The sequence below is a fragment of the Cydia fagiglandana genome, chromosome Z, assembly GCF_963556715.1.
Source record: "Cydia fagiglandana chromosome Z, ilCydFagi1.1, whole genome shotgun sequence".
Classification (NCBI taxonomy): domain Eukaryota; kingdom Metazoa; phylum Arthropoda; class Insecta; order Lepidoptera; family Tortricidae; genus Cydia; species Cydia fagiglandana.
In genome coordinates, this window is record NC_085959.1 from 25,592,818 (window position 1) to 25,612,082 (window position 19,265).

Consider the following 19,265-nt stretch of genomic DNA (forward strand, 5'->3'; position numbering starts at 1 on the left):
AACTCTAATAAAAAATATTAGAATTCAATACTTACTGCATTTATCCACGTTGCAGCTATTATGTATAATAGCGACTGGCTATTCATATGAGAGGTTAAAGGGGAAAAATGTTTCTGGCTTGAGTTACTTTGTGGAAATGGATAGTTCTATTCTTGGTTTAGTTTACCTAATTTACCTATACGCAATCGAATTTTACTGACCAACGGTGTCGTCGTCCGAAGAGGCAGAGGCGAATCCTCCGTAGGATGATGATTGACCTCTGCACGTGTCACTAGTTCGGGAGCCCCCTGTGGATACGGAAATCGCAAAGATAACAAAAGAAAACAAATGTATTGAGTGCCCTGTGCCCCTGAATACCAGTCTGATACGTAATTAATAATATGTAAGTGCTTTATAATGTTTTATGATTGCCCAAATTAATAACAAAACCATTCAAATGGCAAAAACGGTCACCGTTAATAAATTAGGGTAAATCTCGAGTAACTACATTTTCAAGATTTTAGGATTTTTAAATGGGTCAATGAGGGCAGCAGCTACATGATCTACTGCTTCTACGCGAAATAGAGCTTACGGGATTTTTACATAAGCTCAAACTTAATCTTTTAAACCTAAAATATTTTATTTTATCCTTCAAAAAAAGACAGCAAAGGAAGGATCTATAAAACACGAAAATAAAAATGTAAATAATTTTAATTTTTTAGACCAAATGCAGTAATTAAAAGATTAGACCCTCAACAGAAATAGTGTGTCATAAAAATTAAATGAAGGCTTTATCATCGACTGCATTTTTATGTAGATGGATATGACTTGAAGAATTAGGGTAGACGTTCAAAGAACATTTTAACCTTGGCAGCGATAGATTCAGAAGCGGCCCCATTTAAAAATCCACCTGTATGTGCATCATTCAAAGGCGATGAAGGGTAAGTAATGCACTTCGTCCACAGTATAAAAACAAATAGGTTAGTCCATGCAAAGTGAGAGACGCCACAGTATTTATAGTCCGGTGGCCGGCTGTATGAAAACCACCTGAAAAAAAAACCGGACAAGTGCGAGTCAGACTCGCGCACGGAGGATTCCGTACCATTACGCAAAAACGTCAAAAAATCACGTCTGCTGTATGGGATCCCCATTAAAATATTTATGTATTATAATCTGTTTTTAGTATTTGTCGTTATAGCGGCAACATAAATACATCATCTGTGAAAATTTCAAGTGTTAGCTATAACGGTTCATGAGCTACAGCCTGGTGACAGATAGACAGACGGACAACGGAGTCTTAGTAATAGGATCCCGTTTTTACCTTTTTGGGTACGGAACCCTAAAAACCGCCACCGGACTATTAGGACATGTTAAAGAATAAGATGACCACTTCCGAGGGAGCGCTCGAGCGTAATGCTGAGACGCATATTGCTTGAAAATGAGACATTGAGTGACCGTTCCAGAGTGCGACACACACTATAAGTATAATTACAGTAACAAAAAAATTAATTACGAGGATCGGACATAATAACCATGCTTCCTTTCTAACATACGAGTAAGTACGTAAAACCCAGACAGAAAAAGAAAAGTGATAAGACGGAGAAAATAAAAAAGTTGTAGACGTTCTCAGGCAAAAGTTTGTTATTTGTTTTAAATTTAAATAAAGGTCACTTTTCAGTAAAAAGCGCTTACGATTTGCTTGCAGTACAGTTTTGATAGCTGAAATAAACAAAAAACGAAATATGCTATAAAAAATCTTTAAACAATTTGACGAAAATATTGGTTAGTCGACCAAATTACAATAAAGTAAGGTCGGCTTAAAGCTTGCATGAGTATTTCAATCACTAGGTAACTATATTAACATTTCTAATTGTGGTTTGACGAAAGATTAAGAGGAGGCGTAAAGCCAAGAAATTAGAAAGGAAAAGATATGGCGCGCCGCGCGAAACTTGTGACGGAGGATTCGGCGATCTCATGGATTTTAATGTACCTCATTCAATAAATCCGAAAGTACCTAGAAAGTACCTGTTTAAAATGTTGCTAGTCATATCCCTCGGCTTTATCACTAGCTATTTTACTAGCTATTTTATACTAAAACGGTATTGCTGTGGCGTGGTATGCAGGGTAGCGATATATAAGTGTATATACATTAATATTACATATGTTTTTTTAAGGTTTTGGTTCGAGTTTGCCCTTGCAAATATACTTAGTTTAGTTTGTGTGTAATTTTTTTTTTCATGGCATTTGCCTTTGTAAAAACGTGTAAAAATTCAATAGATAAACTACAATTTTGCGTTAGCCCACTCTTGACGTAGATCATTTTACAGATATTATATTTTAATATGTTATAACTGTGTTACTTGTTAAGTTAGCTTGCCTAGATAACGACGATATACATATAACATGTCTACTAACTAAAACCATTTACCCTAACCCATTCATGTTTAGCTCAGAAATATGAGATTGGTACCTATTTAATTTAAATTCAGGCTATTACATAATACAGCAGGTCTAAAAATAATATTTTTTTCTCATTTTTCCTAAATCTACCAAAATTCTTATTTTTATTGTTTATTTACATTCACGTAAATGTGAAAGACAGTCATCAAAATTCATGCTGAAGTTTATATTTCCGCCGGGTTTCAAATAAACAATAGTCAAAACGCCAGTCATTGAAATAATTACCTAAGTTACCGACTTATTAACAGTTCTCAAAGCACATGAGCGTTGTCGATATCAACAGTGCAGAGTAACAGATGAAGTGCATAGTTGTTTTCCATCGTATATTCTCGGTAACGTTCGTATTTGTCAGTTTGTACTTCAGTCAACTTCAGTACTTTTTGTACCGAGACTGACTGAAATAGCAAGACACGTTCGTACGTTTCTGTGAACTTACGATGGAAAATAGTTATGCATTACATCTGCACCTATACATCAACAGTGCACAGAACGTATGCACTGTCATTTAACTTATAAATCAAGGACGTAAACAAGCTTTACAAAGACCTTTAACCAACTTCAAAAAGAAGGAACTTGAGAAATTTATTAAACAATTGAATGACACAAAACGTGCTCAGAAGCTGCTAGAAAGCATGTCATTACAAAGAACTACTGTTCCCCATCAACCAGTTTTGACAAATTGGATTTCGTTGCTATACAGGATGGCTAAAAAATAATTCCGGTACGCTGCCTTCCGCATCCAGTTAGAGGGCTCTAGTTTACAAGTTTACATCTCTTCATTCTTTTCAGATCATCCTTATATCGTAAGTATTGGCCACCGCTTTACGCGTACCATTCTGGAGTATCTGGAGTAGGTATTGTATAATAATAGTACATTACTGCAGAGGCCGTGAAGTAAGGGATCGCAGGACGAGATTGCGGTGCGGATAAAGCGGAGTCCTGCAATCCCTGTTCCGGCCAAGGATTGTATAGTATTTTTCTCAAACATTGTAAGAAGATAAATTATAATTAAAATAACTACTAAGTAATCAAGTAAATTATTTTTCTCAAAAATGGACGGCAAAGTAGACTTTGCTGTTTAAAAAATAGGTCGCGAAGCGCGTAGTTTATGGTCAGTCAAAAATTAAAAAGTTAAAAACATTGCAGTCTCGATTTTGGGACTGCAATGTTGCATACAAATTCCATTATTTGTCGAGTTCCAAACTTTTTAAAAGTTGAAATGGCCATATCAAATGAAGGCACAGGCCCATTAAACAGCCAAACAGATGATTAGTACCGCGACTATTTAGTTGTCTCAAATAGGTTGGCGTATTTTCGGCAGAAAAATACACTTCTATTTTTTTATAAAAAAAATAAAAAGGCGGCAAGGGCTTTTTTCTGTGAAAATATATACGTAACAACGTTGCTTTTGTAAAATATTTCTATGATATTTATATTTCTTGCACCATTTTTGAGAAAAGCACTATATATGTCTCGGCTGGAAGGCTACTTGCTGGCTTCGGATTCAATTAAACGGACTCCCAAGGTCGTCCGTTTAAAACGAATCCTCAGCCTGCAAGTAGCTACTTCCGAGCCTCGACAATAATGTACTATATTTTAGGTAGTATAGTAGAAACAGTTGCTTCATAAGTCAGAAACGCGCATGTGACACCCTTAATATAGCAACATCTATAGACTACGTAAACCACTTAGCGTTGCTTGTTAGTCTCCATACGCTTTAGTGGCCAAAATCGAGAAAACAACTGTCTAAAAATTGAATTTAGCGCGGAGCAAGTACCAGGGCCTCATGAGTTACGAGAAGGTGTCGTTGATCAAGGCGCCGGGCTGCGGCGGCCGGGGCGCGTAGCAGTATGTAGGTGATATAACAATCGGAACGTACGATACGAGAATAAAAAAAAAGTAAATTGCCGCCTTTTATATTTTTTAAACTTGTCATTTGAAAAAGCTATTCGAGCACCATGTTTAACCGCATATAAATAATATATAGTTGGTCAAGCAAATCTCGTCAGTAGAAAAAGGCGGCAAATTTGAAAAATGTAGGCGCAAAGGGATATCATCTCATAGAAAATTTGAATTTCGCGCCTTTTTCTACTGACAAGATTTGCTTGACCATCTATAGTACTATAGATTTAGTTTTTTTCTTAATGTCGCAAGTATGCTTACAGAGAGAGTGGTCGTGGCTGTATGTAATATTACCTTTGTCAGTCTAATCTTAGTGAGCAAATTTAAAAAGTTAGAGCAGCGGACAATAATGTACGTTTCATACTAACTCCCTACATTCCCAACTAACATTAGGCGCTAAATTTAAGGGTTAGAAGAGATTTATATAAGCGCCTATTTACTCTTTAGGTGTAGTTAGTGCTCTAAAAATAGGAGTTATAGCCGGCTATAACCCCGTTTTAACCCCGGATTGGGCACAAATTTTATCACCATAAGATTTATAACAGTGCTACAGTAGGGTTAGCGGATAAAAAAAGAGACATAAGAGCGGTATAGTGGAGCTACAATAGTGTTAATTAATTCTTTAGGAGCTATATGGGTTGCATATAGGTGACTACAAACTGTTGTAGTAGAAGAGCGCTAAAGTAGTGCTATAATAGCGTTGATTAACAACTTAGGATTTAAAAGGGTGCCAAATAAGCGACTACTAACTGTTTGAGTAGTAGTGTAGAGCTATATAGATGATACTTTCAGCTTTAGATGGTATATTAGCATTTAAAGTCAATATTTGTAACACTCAAGAAGGTAATTGCACAATTTTTCCTTAGCTCTGCATGCTTTGGTTGCAGATGTTTCCATTGTAAGCTTGCACTGTGACAGCTTGAAGTGAAATGTAATGGCGGATAAATAAAAGCAAATAATTATTTTAGTTCACTGATGCCGGTGTTATCTGCGGATTTATGATGGCGAAATTAATTACACTGTCAATAACTATATGTATTACTAACAAAATTTTACAGGGCATCTGATCCTTTGCATATTTATCTGAATATAATATTTTTTAAATTGTGGTCCACCGTATTTAATTTTCGCAAAATTACACAATATACGTGAAGTCCGGTTTTAAATACAACAATACTAACATTATGTCTAAATTGAGTAAAAGTATCGATTTTTATTAAGTATTTACGTTCTAATTAACAGTTTTTGTTTTGCTTATTGATTCATCGGTCATATTAACATGGCGCTATAGGCTTAGGTTGTAAGTAAGACTCTAATAACACTATAAGATATACTAAGGTATTGAATAACGCCCGTCTGCGACTACATGATCTATAAAAGTGACTCATAACTTCTCTTTTCGACTGTAAGTGAGACAAGAGAGTTAAGAAGCGATTGCGAGTAACGGAGCTATAAAAGAGTTTTTATCGTCTGTTTAGAACCTTAAGTGAAAATTGCAGCTGCTTATTACTCATATAGATGTTAAGGTGGTAGAATTCACTTTGAGCTATAACACTAGCTGCTTAAGATCCATTATAGGGGCCAAAACGGCTACTGTGGATCTTAAAGCTATACATGGACCTCTTAAAGACCTTGATGTCACCAGAGCCTGTAAGCTTAGAGTATATAGCTATTCTACAGCCGTTATATGTCTTTAGGTGATAAAATAAGTGCTAAGTGTCGCCTAATTGTTTGTTGGGTTACTTCTTGGCCGATGCCATAAATGAGCAACTTCATGTTTTCATTTCATGACATTAACGCAAACATTTTGGAGTATGTTTGAGAAAATAAATGAACAATGAATATTCTATTATGAATATTATGAATATTGGTCGTACCTTGTCCCTCGTGGCGGCATAGGCGGTAGCTGTGAGCAGCGGGCGAGGCGCGCCCTCCGAAGGTCGCCGAGTGCGCCGCGCCGCCTGCGCTGCCTCCTCCGCCGTGTAGCCCTTCATCATCAGAGAAGCCTCCAGGTAGTGAGGTTGCTTGTCCCACTCCAGGGAAATCGCTGAACAGATACAAATTATTGCTTACGACACTGCCCATATTATCCTTTTACAGTTACAATTCGATTTCTAATGTGAATAACGACTTCGCGTATTAATTTTAGGTTTTTATTCACACAATATCTCTGGCATCGAATGATAATGCCTATGGCAGTTCATTTTTATATGGGTTAGCTGTCATGTAATATGTTTTTTGAAATTATTTTTACAATTTAAAACATATTAATTCATTTAGAAATGTAACATTTAAATAATATATAAAAATAATAAAATATACGGTAAAAACATTATATCTTCAATGTTTATTTTTTTAATTAAGCCCTGCTCAAAGAGTCTTGATGGAACTGTCATAAGGACCATTATTCGAAACGAGAGATATAGTTGTATAGTTTTCAAACAACCGACCGAACTTCAATGTATGTATATGATATGACCGTAACAAGTATCACATAAGATTGTTCAAATTATCATATATTTGTTGAGAATAGAGTATCGGCAACAATGCATCGAGCATGTAGTAGGTAAATGTGATAAAAGTAATCGTTAGTGGTATGTATGGTATTAGGTATAACGTACCGTCAGAGCCAGGCGGCAGCGGCAGCAGCGGATGGGCCGACACGCTCGCGTTCAGCGTGCCCTGCGCGGGCGCCTGAGACACGTTGCCGCGCGAGGAGCGCAGCGAGCGCGACGCTCGGAACGAGCCCGACCTGCCGACAGTCGGGCAGAGGATGGTGACACCAGCTTTTGGATCTGCGCGCGCGCGCCGCTCGCTACGATACGAGACTGCGCTTCGATTGTGCCCTCTACTAGTTCCTTAATGCCGTTCGCCCTCTGGCATCGTTTTGCCATTATTCCTGAACGCTTGTAATGTTACCACATATCAAATCTAACACTTAAGATCTTGTCATTATTGGAAAAGGTATATACAGGGGTAATAAAACGAACTAATTTGTTTACTACCTAGAATGTTGTCGATTTCCACATGTAAAACAAATTACATGCAAATCTAAGACAATATCCGTACTATAATCATTCGCCTTGTAAAAGAAAAATTAACTTAATGTTAGCCCTTTTTATATTACGATTTTTGTTTTGCCTAATGATAAATAGAAAGCGCATCACGTTAGTGTTACGAGCGCGGCGCTGTATTTAGAGACAATGTGCAGTACGACAACAAGTACAGCACATTATTCATTGGAAATTCGATCAACCGAGAATGGATTTATTCCGATATTACCTACTTCATATTTTTACCCGACTGCGCGACGCAAAGGAGGGTAATGTGTTTACTTTCAGACATACAATAAGTGTTCGTTCCTGTTTGGTCACGACGGGCCTACTGGACAATCATGACTTGGAATAATTACTTGTATGCTGTACTTGTAATGTAATGTATACATATTAGCGAGTATCAGAACTGAGCGCAGGCCCGCTTAAAAATCCCTAAATAAAACGACCACACCATCCTCTGACCGATTGTCGCAGCGCCGCACGACACAGCGGATACATCCGACGATAGATTTTTTTGAAAAAAAGCGAAAGTCTCAATGGATACAGCGCATGCTCGAAAGTTCTATTCACCATTGAAATACATAAATACTATTGAAAGCCTTCCTCTAGCCTTTTATAATTAGTCGTTTTTAGGGACTTTTTACGGAAAATCATGCTTTACTTTTGATTAGGTATAGACCTGAAACTTGTTTACACAAAACGCCCACAAGACAAAACCAAAAGCTAGTGTCACCCAATCCATGCCACCCACTCACCGTAGACGAACGCAACTTAAATTATCTAAACTTAAATTGTAACAGTACCACCCACTACGATTTCCCTCATTTCTCTCTTAGGTACTCGTCTTAAAGTTAACTGCACTACACGGTTGCTCTAGAAGCAAACACAAAGTATGCTTCAAGTGAATACCTCTCAGCGTTAAGCCATCATTAGATAGTTACACGAGTAATGCTAAGCATCTCACTACGGCGCTCAGCTGACGTCAGTCATGGTAAGTGTTCAACAAATAAAGAGCGACATCAATATTGGACTACCAAGTACACATGTAGTCTTCAATTTTACCGCTACGCTAGCTATTCCTGCTAAAGCTCTGGAGTATACTTTAGTATAACATGCCATTGTCTACAACCAACGTTACTCAATTAATAGCTAAGCTCGCATTGAAGACAGTTAAACAAAAAACTATACCTTTGGAAAGTCTGTCTTTTCACATAGTTGTCTCTGACAAATTCAACAATTTGCTTCTGGGTTTTGCCGCTATACCTGTAAAATAATATTACATTCTTCAAATTCTGACAACGATAAAAACTTATAACCGCGATATAGACTCGCTATGGGATTAATGCTAAAAATATGATTCATTAATAATTAACCTAGTTATAGCAAAAAACCGACCAAGTACATAAAACAGCATGTCGCCAATGCTGTGACAACAGTTCAGATTATTAGTGGACAGTTTACATTTCACGCATTACAGCAAACCAAAATATATTTATAATATTACAAAGAATCAAATCCTTTATTATAAAACCGCAATCAGATCGGTAATTGTTCTTACTTCATCAGGCTCCCCTACCCTACAATTATGTCACAAGTCGATACATACAAAGTAGGTAAGTAATTCAGGTGTTCAATATTCTACACACAGTAACGCGTCAATAATAATTTCTTATTCTTTCGTTCTTTTTAATTTCCTCCGTTGACCAAACAACCTCCAAAACCCCCAAAAAATCGTTAAAGTACCATATCTACACACAGGTTTTAGTGACACTTTTCGAAGCAGATTTCATGTCAACAAAAACTTCATTATACTGAAATTCTTGACACAAGACTTTTTAAATAGAAGTCTTTATACGTAGACTAGCTTACAATTAGCCGCATTCAAAACTGGAACAAGCGCTAATATTGCGTGCGAGTGATGGTAAACCATTTGTGGTCCAGGGAAAGGTTGAGGGTACCAGGCCACGAGGAAGATCGCCTATGAGGTGGACGGACCAGATAAAAGCGGCAGTAAATGGCTCATCATCACTACATGAATGCACGACGAAGGCGGCTATCAGAGAAGAGTAGCGACGTGTTGTGAAGCTTGCCACCAACACCTGAAGTGATGACCACGACCACTCTGTCAAGAGTGATACCGACGAAGAAGAAGATGGTAAACAACTTCGATTGAGCTTATTTTAATACCATGTCAGTGGCAAACAAGCATTCATCCTGCCTGATACTAAACAATCACCGTAGCCTATGGGCACCTGTAACTTCAACAGCTTTATCGGGAAAACCTGACGTACGTACGACGTTTATGAGCAATGTATTTAAACAAACTTGAAATAATCAAAATCCAGACAATTCGATATTCATCAGAATAAGGTAATGTGTCCGGTAACACCTTGATAAATAATGTCTCACTAGAAAATAACCCTTTGAATGCTAATGTAAACCATACTTGAAATTGTGAAGGTTACTTTGACAGCGTACGTGATAACAGCTATAGTTGTTCATGGTGCGGCTGCGGTGGGCACGACTTATAGTCAGAAACGACGACTTTAGGTGTTGTTGGCGTTCAAAACTCACCTAAACGAGGATCCTCTGGACATGACGCGCGTCTTGTGTCTCTGAATGCGCGGCACGCTGGAACAGCGAAAGAACCCGTGGTTTTCCACGCACTTCTTCCAAAAGTTCTTGCACTCGTTGCGGCCCTCGAAGAAGAACTCGACGATATCGCGGTGATATCCCTGGTCATAAAATGCAAAATAATATACATATATTACATTTCGGTACCTTCGTTAATTAATTATATTAAAAAGTTTATGGTATCGTATTCGTGTCGTTAAAACTTCGAGCTTTAAAAGCTTCGAGGCGTAAACTACAAGATTCCAGCCGCGACAACAACTGGATCACAAAGATGAATTATTCGGAAGATCATGATAATACATATGTTCAAATTAGGCAATAATGCATTAAAACTTTGGGTAACTTCGTACCGCCGGTGACACGAGCGCGCTCGGATAAATATAAACTTTATTTAAAAAAATCTACTTACGTAACCCTCAGGATGCAATTTGATAAGGAACTTTTTTCTTTTGAAAGATATTTTCCTTATTTTAGCCCAACTGAAGGTGTTGATCTTGGTAAAGTTCTGGAATACTAGAATGCCTAAGTGCGCCACTGCCAAATTTAGCGGCACTGCCTCGTGGTCTTTGGCTGGGTGCATCTTGACGCCTGCAATCGTGTTCAACAGATCATACAATTGTACGTGTTATTTATAACGTATAGCTATGTAATATAATTATTCATTTACACATATTATAAACCCTCTTTGATGCTTTCAAAATCCACAAATAATGATTGTTTTGTTACAACCAAGTTCATATCTGTGAAAACGTTGTTAATTGCTCCATTATTATATCAAAATCGATTTGGTAATTACATTCAAAATTCGAACATCTCTGAAAAAAGCAATTTGACTTGACCTCTATTCCAGACCAGTGGAGATGACATTTATTCGAAATGAAATTAAATGTCAATTGCAAAGAATTTTAACCATACACCTAGCATTATATAGATGTGCCATACGCGCGCGTAAAGTATAACACACAATAAAGTTTTGCTATACTAACTATAGCAAAACTTTCGTGTAAAACGAGCGATAAAAATATTTCGGAGACGCCACCTCATATCCGCGAGTGCCACCAGAGAGCAACGATGCCCCAAAGCCGGTTCTAACACGTCAACACGTGGTTAGTGAATACAACATAGAGAGTTTTTAATATGTGTGTAGATAAAATAGTGTATATAACGTACATAATTAAAACACTCGTGTGGTCCAAAAAACTTACACTCATACTTTAATGCCTTTCATTTTGTAGCAGCCACATAAACTATTATTATGAGTATTGTAGCTTATTTTAATGAAATGACTTACCATATAATTCACACCTTCGCGCAGTCTCTAATAAGTTCATGTCAGCTTCCGCAGGACTTTGTCCGCTGTAACGAATGATACCATTAGCGCACGTGTTTACCTATTTACGGCAGTCGACAACATTGTTACATGTTTTTACTTGTTTTTTCTTTGATTTTGAAGCTTGAATATAAAAAATAATACATACTTTTTTAAATATTAATAAATTAACAGTAACAAAACCTTATTTAAAATATCTCTGGTAAAAGTCCGTTTATAGTCGAGTAGAATATCGACATACGACGTCGACAGATGGCGCCAATATTTAGATATTGCCAATATTGACGCATTACTACCATTTTTTATTTTATATAGAACGCGCAATTTAAAAGAGAAAACGTAACTTACGAATGCTTTTTGTGGTTTTCCATAATTCGTCTCTCAGATTCAGAGTCTTGTCCGGGAAAGAATTTGTATCCGCTAAGGTATGTGTGGTCGGGATAATCTTCAGGCACGAAGTCTCCGCACTCAGCTGCGGAGTATAAATACGAGTGGCTCAGCTTAAACTATATGATTATTAAAAATTATTCCAAACAGTTTTGTTCAGGTAAAGCCCTTACCTTGAACAATGTAACTAGCCAGCAGAGCGGCCGTGTTCTCATTACACTGTATGCACCCCTGCGCCAAGTCGCGCTTCACTTGCAGGCAGAACAGGTACCGGGTGAACTCCTCCTCGAGGCGCGCGGGGTCCGGCGTGTAGAACTTGACGCAGAACCGCAGCGTGGGCTCCAGCATCGACAGCCCCAGCTGCCGGCACATCGGCTTCTCCACGTCCAACCAGTACTGCGCAAACAGACACGTGCTACAACCCTGTGCACTGTGCAGTGCCCTCAACTAGGGCACTAGTTATATATGACACCGTAGATCGGGAACCCGGCCGTTAGTTTACAATCTAATATAGGTTAGGTTAGTTTGTAATCTCCCAACCGTCAGTTTATAATTTAACTAGCGATATTATAAACTGACGACTGTTTACAATTTTACAGGTTATCATACAGTTACATTGACTCACAACTTTATAAAATCAACTGTCAATCAATAGGTTTTCAAAATCGCTAGATGGCGCTGCTATTATGCAACAATACAAATATAAGGAAATATATCAATATCATACCCGTGTTCCATTTGCATCTTGGTACTCTAATCCAAAATAATCGGCTTCCAACAAGTGCAACTGCCGGCAGACTTGGTCAAACAGCACACGGCCCACAGCCTTGGACTAAAACAACAGAAAATTTAATTATAGTTTTTAACTTTAAAAAAGGCGGAAATTATCCATTCGATTGTACCTATTACTAAATACAGCCGGTCAAACAAATTTGTCAGTAGCTAAGGGCGCGAAATTCAATTTTCCATGAACGATCACCCTTCGCGTCTAGATTTTTAAATTTTGCTTCTTTTTCCTACTGACGGAAATGGCTTCACAGGCTTTAGGTACTAATAATATTAGTCCACGAACTGCCAAATCGTATGGGTTAATTACCATGACAACGCGCTAATAATACATATTAGATTAATACCGTTCGAGAAACAAGCCCCTGTTTGTGAAGTTAAGACTTTTTTTTCAAATTTAGTACATATGTCGTAGTCAGATCGTATAATCCGCCGTATTACATTACGGCTAGCCGTTTTCAAAAACAGGGGCGTTTTGAAATGCGGCGGTTCGACGATTAGCCGGATTGTCACTGCGATACATTCTTCAATCAGGCGGCCCACGTTTAGCCGCATCGTACATTGTAGAGTGACCAGTTCTTTCGGTCGCCTACGTAACCGGAGTTTGACAATGTTTGCAATTTAATTTATTTCTACCATGGTCCCACCGCACTACATGTGTTTCTTTTCCAAAACATTTCCTTCACAACTTAAATAGATGGAGCCCCGCAAGCGGGGCTCCTATTTCTGGGCGGTTTGCCCTTCGGGCATCTGAAGTTACCTAACGAACCTAACCTAATTACCTACCTACGCTTTTTTCACGGACGTCTCACTTAATCAATAGGTAGGTAGGTTAGGTTCGTTAGGTAGCTTCAGATGCCCGAAGGGCAAACCGCTCAGAAATAGGAGCCCCGCGAAGCGGGGCTCCGTCTAGTTAAGTTGCGAAGGAAATTTTTTTTTGAAAAGAAACAGTCCGACAAACTCCATATTTGATGGACATCCCAGCGTTTGTCAGGCAGCGCCACGAGTGTTAAAAATGGGAACTAAAAACTGTCAAAGCGGCGGCTAATGACTCGCTGTATTACATTACGGCTAGCCGTGTTGAAGAACGTATGGCGCCGAATACATTCCGGCGGATTCTCATTCAGCCGCATTCAATACGGCTAATCGTTAAACCGCCGCATTTCAAAACGCCCCTGTTTTTGAAAACGGCTAGCCGTAATGTAATACGGCGGATTATACGATCCGACTGCGACACATATAAGAAGAAGTTTTAATGTGAACTTTCTTCTCTAGCAAACCTTGCAATAGTTTATGTACGATCGTAGTGGTGTTGTTAGTTTGCTTTCCCAATTTAGCAGTGTAATAACCTTTGATATCTTGCTACCCACTTTTTACCTGTACAATTTATCACTTTTTTTTATCTTAAACAAACGTGGGTTGATTTCGTGTTTACATTCTATTTTGCGTTCCGTTCTCATGTTCTCATATTTGTGACATGACAGCTGTCAAATACTTTTGTTTTTTAAATTTTGTTTCTACGTTTCGTTACACGCTCCATTTTACTGTTACCTAACGATACGTACTTGAATTTACATATTGTTTTTACATTTACATTTCTTTGATGATTGTGTAAGCGATGTAATTTTTATTTCTTGATAGAGTCTGTGCGGAAAGAGAAGAGTCGTGGCAGAAACGGGAACTAACATTTTAAATTTTATATGGCAATCAAACCTTTGACACCTGTCTTGTAAAAAGTAAACAAACTTCTGTCAATGTATATTTTTATTAACAAAAACCGCAAGTTTTATGTATAAAATATTTTCAAAACACGATAAAACCGTACATAAACCACAAGGAAAATTATATTTAACATTGTTCGGTTTTGTCAGCGGGAAGAAAACGGCTAAAAGCCGACTATCGACTTACAAAAAGTCGCGGAACGTGTTTCCGCTATTCGCGGGTAATGATGTTGTATTTAATATCAAATAATTACCTATTTAATAAGCCCCCTAAGTAACTTGTCTCCGGTACATAATCGGTAAGTATATTCATTCAAAATATATAAATTTTCATAAATCTGCAGGTCATTCATGATCTTTAAAATAACTGACAAATAGTCTTGATACTTGCCATTTTATGCATATTTATATGTAATTTCTTTTTCAGGATTGTGTAAAAGTACCTACGGTATCTCGAATAAGAGACCGCTAAGTAGGTGATATGCAAGAATTCGTAATCTACGTGCCGGATTCAAGCACATCCAGTTCAGATGAAGATAGTTCTATGAGTGTCCCTGGTTGTTTTGAAGCTAGTTCAAACATAAGTGACATTGAATATTTTAATTCAGACTTCGATTACAAAGAATAAATCTTTTTCTAATAAAATATTTCTTTATTTGTAGGTTCTGTTAGTTACGAAATTATATTTCATATTTAGCAGTGACTTTTCGGCGAAGTAAAATATCGTGAGGTAACCGGACATATCCCAATAAGGCCTACCTACTTATGCACTATTTTTATTCATATTCATATTTATTATTAATAATGTACACATACATTACAAGTCAAGTTTACAATGGGTGAAATATATCCCAGATAAAATTACAGTTCTATTTCCCAATTTCTACCCGATCTACCCGGTTTTAATAACTGTTGGACTGCACAGATTAGGCAGTACATAAATGAGACTCGTATCTTGTTTGGTACTAAAATTACAATTGTATTGGGCAGATTCTTAAATAGTTTTAGCAGTTTTGTCAATCGCAGTCACTTTTTAGTATCTGAGATATAAAAACAAGTGTGTTTTAAAAAGAAAACTAGTGCCTACGCTAAATCAGAGGATTGAGTTGACGAGCCGACACCACCACCAGGCTCCGTTTAGTAAGCCGTGGTAAAAAACCGGAACAAAAGGGATTCAAGTATCATGACCTTTAGTGTCGTACTATAATCACGTGACCAGTGTTGTCAGCATAGCAAAAACCATAAAATAGCACTGGCGCGCCCTCAAATCCCACGACTCTTCTCTTTCCGCACAGACTCTATACCTAGTTAAGTATTATTATATTAATTAACTGCTGGTGGATAGTAGACTTGGCGTAGTATAGTTGGTATTACTTAGGTAATATCGGTTTATTTATACAAACATATTTATATTTTATTATATTTATTTATGACATTGGATAGCAGTTTTAATAGTAATGTGTCTTCTAATAATTTTTCTTCTTGTACATCGGATAACGACACTGACAGCTTTTATAGTCTCCCTCCCCCTCTTCGTGATGTACTCATTAGTCAACTAAAAGATGTCCCAAAAAATTTTAATATAATACATATAAATGCACAGAGCGTTCCAGCCCATTACAACGACCTTTTAACTTCTTTTGATTTATCCGAAATCCACGCTCTTCTTATTTCGGAGTCCTGGTTTAAACCGTGCCTTCCTTCGACTTCTTATTCTCTACCAGGATTTCACTTGCTTCGTAATGATCGAATAGGAAGAGTAGGCGGCGGTGTAGCCATTTATCTTCGATCCCATATTGCCTACTCCATTATTAGTTCGTCAGTTTCCTCTACCAATGCTGCCGAGTACCTCTTCCTTGAGCTAAAGATTTCTAACTCTAAAATTCTTCTCGGAGTTTTTTACTCTCCTTCTATTCACATTGACTATTTCTCTTCCTTCGAAAAGGTACTCGAAGACCTTATGCCTTCTTATAATCACCATATAATCATGGGCGATTTTAACACTTGTCTCTTAAAAAACGATTTCCGGTCTAGATCTCTTAAGTCCCTGGTTGATGCCTGTAATCTTTCTATTTTACCTTCTGGTGCTACTCATCATTTTCCCAACTGTATACCCTCTCTTCTTGACATCACCCTGGTCTCCTCTCCTTCGCTAGTTGGGAAATATAGTCAACACTCTGCTGATGCTTTCTCTTATCATGACTTGCTCTGTTTGTCATATAAAATTCGTCCCCCTAAAGCAAAACCTAAAATTATCATGCAGCGCAATTTTAGTAGGTTGAAGGTGGAGGAACTTCGCGAGGACGCCTATAATATTGATTGGAGTGTGATCGCTGATGCTGGCACCGTAGAAGACAAAGTTGCTCTTTTCAATTCTCTACTGATTCAACTCTACGATGTCCACGCTCCGATCCGTCCAATCAAATTAAGGCATCTTCCTGCTCCCTGGTTGACTGACGAGATTAGGGCGTTAATTGAAAAAAAGAACCGGGCGAAATGTAAATTTAAATTAAACGCTTCTGACAGGAACAAATCCAAATATCAGGCGTTGAGAAATCATTGCAGCACTGTGTGTCGTGATGCTCAGCGGCGCCACATTTATAAGTCGGTGGTAGATGGACAACCATCCAAAATTTGGAAATGTCTAAAATCTTATGGAGTTGGAAAGCCTGTAAATAATCCGTTACCCAACGACCTTAACATAAATGATCTTAACCAACATTTCTCTTCCTCCAATGTATTTAGTGGTCCGATTAAGGCTAAAACTCTCAACTATCTTTCTTCCTCGCCAAATCCTGATTTTGCTCCGTTTTCTTTCACTGAATTCTCTGAGAGTGACGTCGAGAAGAGCATTTTATCCATAACATCTAATGCTATTGGCGTCGACTGTGTGGGCCGGAACATGATACTCCCTCTACTTGACCTCCTTCTTCCCATTATCACCAATATCTTTAATTATTCAATTTCTTCATGCAGTTTCCCTAGCTCCTGGAAAGACGCTGACATTATTCCTCTTCCAAAAAAGTCTAACCCGTCCTCTTTCTCTGATTTTAGGCCTATATCCATTCTCCCATTCCTCTCAAAAGTTTTAGAGCGTCTTGTGCAGTTGCAATTAACTTCTTTTCTAAATAAAAACTCTCTCCTAAATCCTCTCCAGTCAGGGTTTCGTTCCGGTCACAGCACGGTCACCGCACTGGTAAAGATTTCCGACGATGTCCGATGCGGCATGGATAGCCGAATGCTAACGGTATTGACGTTGCTAGATTTTAGCAACGCTTTCAATACCGTTGATTTCGACATCTTGTTGGGGATATTGCGCTCTCTCAATGTTTCTCCTGCAGCAGTAGCGTGGTTTCACAGCTACTTGGATGGTCGTCGGCAACGGGTTAAAGCTGATAATTCTTTATTTTCATCTTGGTGCAGTACGCTGGCTGGCGTTCCGCAGGGCGGCGTGCTGTCCCCTTTACTTTTTTCTATTTTCATAAATTCCATTACTTCAAATCTTCTATCTTCTTATCATCTCTATGCCGACGACCTCCAAATCTACTCCCAAGGCCCGCTGGACGATTTACCCCATCTTATCAATTCCACTAACACCGACTTAGAACGCATATCTGAATGGAGCTCTTGCTATGGTTTAAAGGTTAATCCGTCCAAAACTCAAGCTATTATCATTGGCAGCCCGAGAAACATAGCAAGGGTCGATTTCGAAAATTTACCTCGTGTTTTATTCGATGGGGTACTTATTCCTTTTTCTAACCATGTTAAAAATCTGGGCGTGATCATAGATCAAACTCTTTCTTGGATTCCGCAGATCAGTGAGGTGAGCAGAAAGATCTTTGCTACGGTTGGTTCCCTACGTCGAATTCGAAACTTCTTGCCCCTCGCCACTAAAATTGCGCTTGCTCAGTCTCTCCTCCTGCCAATTTTAGACTATGCAGACATTTGTTATTTAGACATTACTGAAGAGCAATTGAACAAACTTGAGCGACTTCAAAATGTTTGCATTAGGTTTATTTTCGGGTTGCGCAAATTCGATCATATATCAAGCTTTCGTTCGCAGCTTAAGTGGTTGCCTATCCGTTTCCGTCGCAACATACATATTCTTTCCCTCCTGTATGTAACGCTGTTTCATCCCAATACTCCTTTTTATCTCAAAACTCAGTTTAAATTTCTTTCCTCCATTCGTTGCTCGCAAAATCTGCTACTGGTTCCCCCTCCTTCTTCTTCAAAATTTTACATTAACTCTTTCAGTTTTCGCGCTGTCCGGCTGTGGAATGCTCTGCCTATTGATATCAAACGTGCTAAATCACTCTCTATTTTTAAAAGCCTCTTAAAAAATCATTATTTGTCTCTTTCATAAATTTTTCATTTTTTTTTTTTAACTCCTTATTGTTTTATAGCCTCCTTTCTCATCTATATATTTATTTGTTATTTATATAATGTTTATATAGTAATAAATGTAGTATATTTTTATTTCTTATATTTGTAGTATATGTATTTTATTTTATTTTTATTATTTGTTTTATTTTCGCACCACCCGTTAACTTGAATTTGTTTCGCCTTCTCACTATCTGAAGGTTGTCTGGAAGAGATCGCTGTTTAGCGATAAGTCCGCCTGTTGTTACCTACATATTTGTACCTGTTCATACTTTTGTACCATTTCTTTTGTAGTGTGCAATAAAGCATTTTAATAATAATAAGCTTGTGGCGAGCTGTTGGGGAGTAACGACCCCACGGACCCGAGTGCTCCCGAGAGTCGGTCAGGGTCTCCGTCTCCGGCGTGTCTTCGTCGGTCGGAGTGGACCCCAAGGAGACCCGCAGGACTCTCAGCTCTGGCTTGCCTTCATTGGCCGTCCAGAGAGGAGTCGCTAGAGCTATATGCTCCAGGGGTGGAAGTGAAAGATGCATAAGACGCGAGTTGGCACAGTGGCTGGTAACAGCCACTGGGTAGAAAGCGGCGCACACCTCTCGACACCCCTGAGCCGCTCACACCGATGTTGCCCCTGG

At 38.3% G+C, this 19,265-nt stretch overlaps 1 protein-coding gene across 8 annotated transcripts in view; it reads right to left on the minus strand.

Moving 5' to 3' along the window:
• The window catches only part of LOC134679460 (FERM, ARHGEF and pleckstrin domain-containing protein 1), a 65,325-nt gene that overhangs the window by 37,326 nt on the left and 8,734 nt on the right, over positions 1-19,265 (minus strand). For 3 of the 8 annotated variants that reach the window (XM_063538378.1, XM_063538373.1, XM_063538374.1), the window contains exons 4-14: positions 12,476-12,580; positions 11,922-12,144; positions 11,710-11,833; positions 11,323-11,387; positions 10,441-10,619; positions 9,972-10,132; positions 8,586-8,660; positions 6,963-7,093; positions 6,219-6,388; positions 1,672-1,698; positions 201-287 (exon numbers count right to left, since the gene is read on the minus strand). In XM_063538378.1, the coding sequence (XP_063394448.1) occupies positions 201-287; positions 1,672-1,698; positions 6,219-6,388; positions 6,963-7,093; positions 8,586-8,660; positions 9,972-10,132; positions 10,441-10,619; positions 11,323-11,387; positions 11,710-11,833; positions 11,922-12,144; positions 12,476-12,580 (1,347 nt within the window). Of the gene's footprint in view, positions 1-200; positions 288-1,671; positions 1,699-6,218; positions 6,389-6,962; positions 7,094-8,585; positions 8,663-9,971; positions 10,133-10,440; positions 10,620-11,322; positions 11,388-11,709; positions 11,834-11,921; positions 12,145-12,475; positions 12,581-19,265 lie in introns of those variants that run through there. The other 5 variants (XM_063538381.1, XM_063538379.1, XM_063538375.1 and 2 more) reach the window with 4 other exon arrangements.